The sequence below is a fragment of the Miscanthus floridulus genome, chromosome 16, assembly GCF_019320115.1.
Source record: "Miscanthus floridulus cultivar M001 chromosome 16, ASM1932011v1, whole genome shotgun sequence".
NCBI classification, from domain to species: Eukaryota; Viridiplantae; Streptophyta; class Magnoliopsida; order Poales; family Poaceae; genus Miscanthus; species Miscanthus floridulus.
The window spans coordinates 41,629,475-41,631,463 of record NC_089595.1 but is presented as its reverse complement, the minus strand read 5'-3'; the positions used below and the strand labels follow the sequence as shown (position 1 = coordinate 41,631,463).

Genomic DNA, 1,989 nt, shown 5'->3' with positions numbered 1-1,989 from the left:
GCCTGCCGACGAAGGCACCTCCGACCGTCCCGCCAAGAGAAAGAATAAGAAGCAACGGCGCGACAACTCGCTCATGGCCATTGCCGACCGTAAAGGTGGCTAGAAGCCCACGGAAGGCACTCCTAACCACTTTGAAAAAATGCTCGAGGGGCCATGCCCAAACCACTGCTTTCTCGACCAAGCATCTATACAAGGAATGTGGCCTCATGTGCAAATACTTGTCCGGAGGCCTCAACAAAGGGGAGCAGGGGAAGGAACCTGCCCCCAGCATGGACGACAGTCGAGGAAAAGGATGACACCTTCCCGACTCCAAACGGTGCCCTCATGATCTTTGGAGGATCAGCAGGCCTACTGACTCCAAACACCACCAAAAGGTCGCATGCCGCGAGGTCTATACGGCCGAAACTGGCCATGCCTACCTTCCTCCGATGGTCAGAATCCGCCATAACCTTCAACTAGGGCCAACCACCCGGGTGCCGTCCCACACCCGGGAAGCTACCCACTTGTCATCGACCTGATTGTCGGCCCAAAATGGCTCACAAAGGTACTGATGGACGGAGGCAGCGGCCTCAACATCATGTACACCAAAACGCTCAACGAGATGGGCGTCGATCAAACGAACCTCTGTCCCATCCAAGCACCTTTCCATGGCATCATACCTGGTAGGCAGGCCATGCCACTAGGGCAGATTGATCTGCCCATCACTTTTGGGGATCAGTCCAATTACAGGACTAAGACCCTCACCTTTGACATAGTGGGGTTCCCTCTAGCTTTTCACGCCATCCTAGGACGACCATGTTACGCGAAGTTTATGGCCATCCCCAACTGTACGTACCTTAAGCTAAAGATGTCGGGCCCCCGCGAGGTCATCACCACCGGCACCTCCTTCTAGCGCGCTTACGAGTGCGAAGTCGAATGCTGTGATCACGCCTCTACGGTCGTCGCCTCCAAAGAGCTCATCACCCTCAGGGAGGAGGTTGCCGAAAAAACGCTCGACGCCAAGACAAAAACCGGGTCATTCAAATCAGCCGAGGGCAACAAGGAGATCCTCGTAGACCCCAGCAGCTCCGAGGCTAAGAGGGTACGCATTGGTACTATGCTCTCCTCTGAATAGGAAAGCACGCTCAGTCGACTTCCTCTGTGATAACAAAGATATCTTTGTGTGGAAACCCTCGGATATGCCAGGCATCCCGAGGGAGGTCGCCGAGCATACCTTAAAATCCACCCAGGCTCCAAACCGGTGAAGCAACGCCTATGCCGCTTCGACGAGGAAAAACACAGGGCCATCAGCGAAGAGATAGCAAAACTTGTTGGCTGCTGGGCTTCATCAGGGAAGTATACCACCCAGAGTGTCTAGCAAATCCCGTTCTTGTACGAAAGAAGAGTGGGAAATGGAGGATGTGTGTTGACTACATGAGTCTCAACAAGGCGTGCCCAAAGGACCCATTTCCTTTACCACGCATTGACCAAATAGTTGAGTCCACCTCAGGGTGCGAAACCCTCTGCTTCCTTGACGCATACTCCTGGCTACCACCAGATAGCGATGAAAGAGTCCGACCAGCTCGCGACGTCTTTTATCACCCCCTTCGGATCATTCTGCTACATTTCAATGCCGTTCGGTCTGAAGAACGCTAGGGGCAACTTACTAGCGTTGTATGCTCAACTGCTTCGGGGACCTCATCGGGTAGACCGTTGAGGCCTACGTCGACGACATTGTAGTTAAGTCCAAACTGGGCCAACCACCTTATCACCGACCTTGAACAAACCTTCGCAAAACTCCATGCAAAACGGCATCAAACTCAATCCTGAAAAGTGTGTTTTTAGGGGTCCCGAGGGGCATGCTGCTTGGCTTTATTATCTCCGAATGAGGCATCGAAGCCAACCCAGAGAAAATCTCAGCTATTACAAAGATGGGCCTGATCCAGAACATAAAAGGGGTTCAGCGAATCACAGGGTGCCTTGCCAGCCCTCAGCCTGATTCATTTCGCG

At 53.2% G+C, this 1,989-nt stretch overlaps 1 protein-coding gene across 1 annotated transcript; it reads left to right on the top strand.

The window, feature by feature from the left end:
- The first annotated feature begins 550 nt into the window (after positions 1-550).
- Positions 551-892, top strand: LOC136510615 (uncharacterized). Its single transcript, XM_066505007.1, has one exon. The coding sequence runs from the start codon at positions 551-553 to the stop codon at positions 890-892; it is 342 nt and encodes a 113-aa protein (XP_066361104.1).
- The last annotated feature ends 1,097 nt before the right edge of the window (positions 893-1,989 follow it).

Excerpts from the sequence above, each read along its gene's own strand:
- LOC136510615 (XM_066505007.1), top strand. The coding sequence starts at position 551 with ATGGACGGAGGCAGCGGCCTCAACATCATGTACACCAAAACGCTCAAC.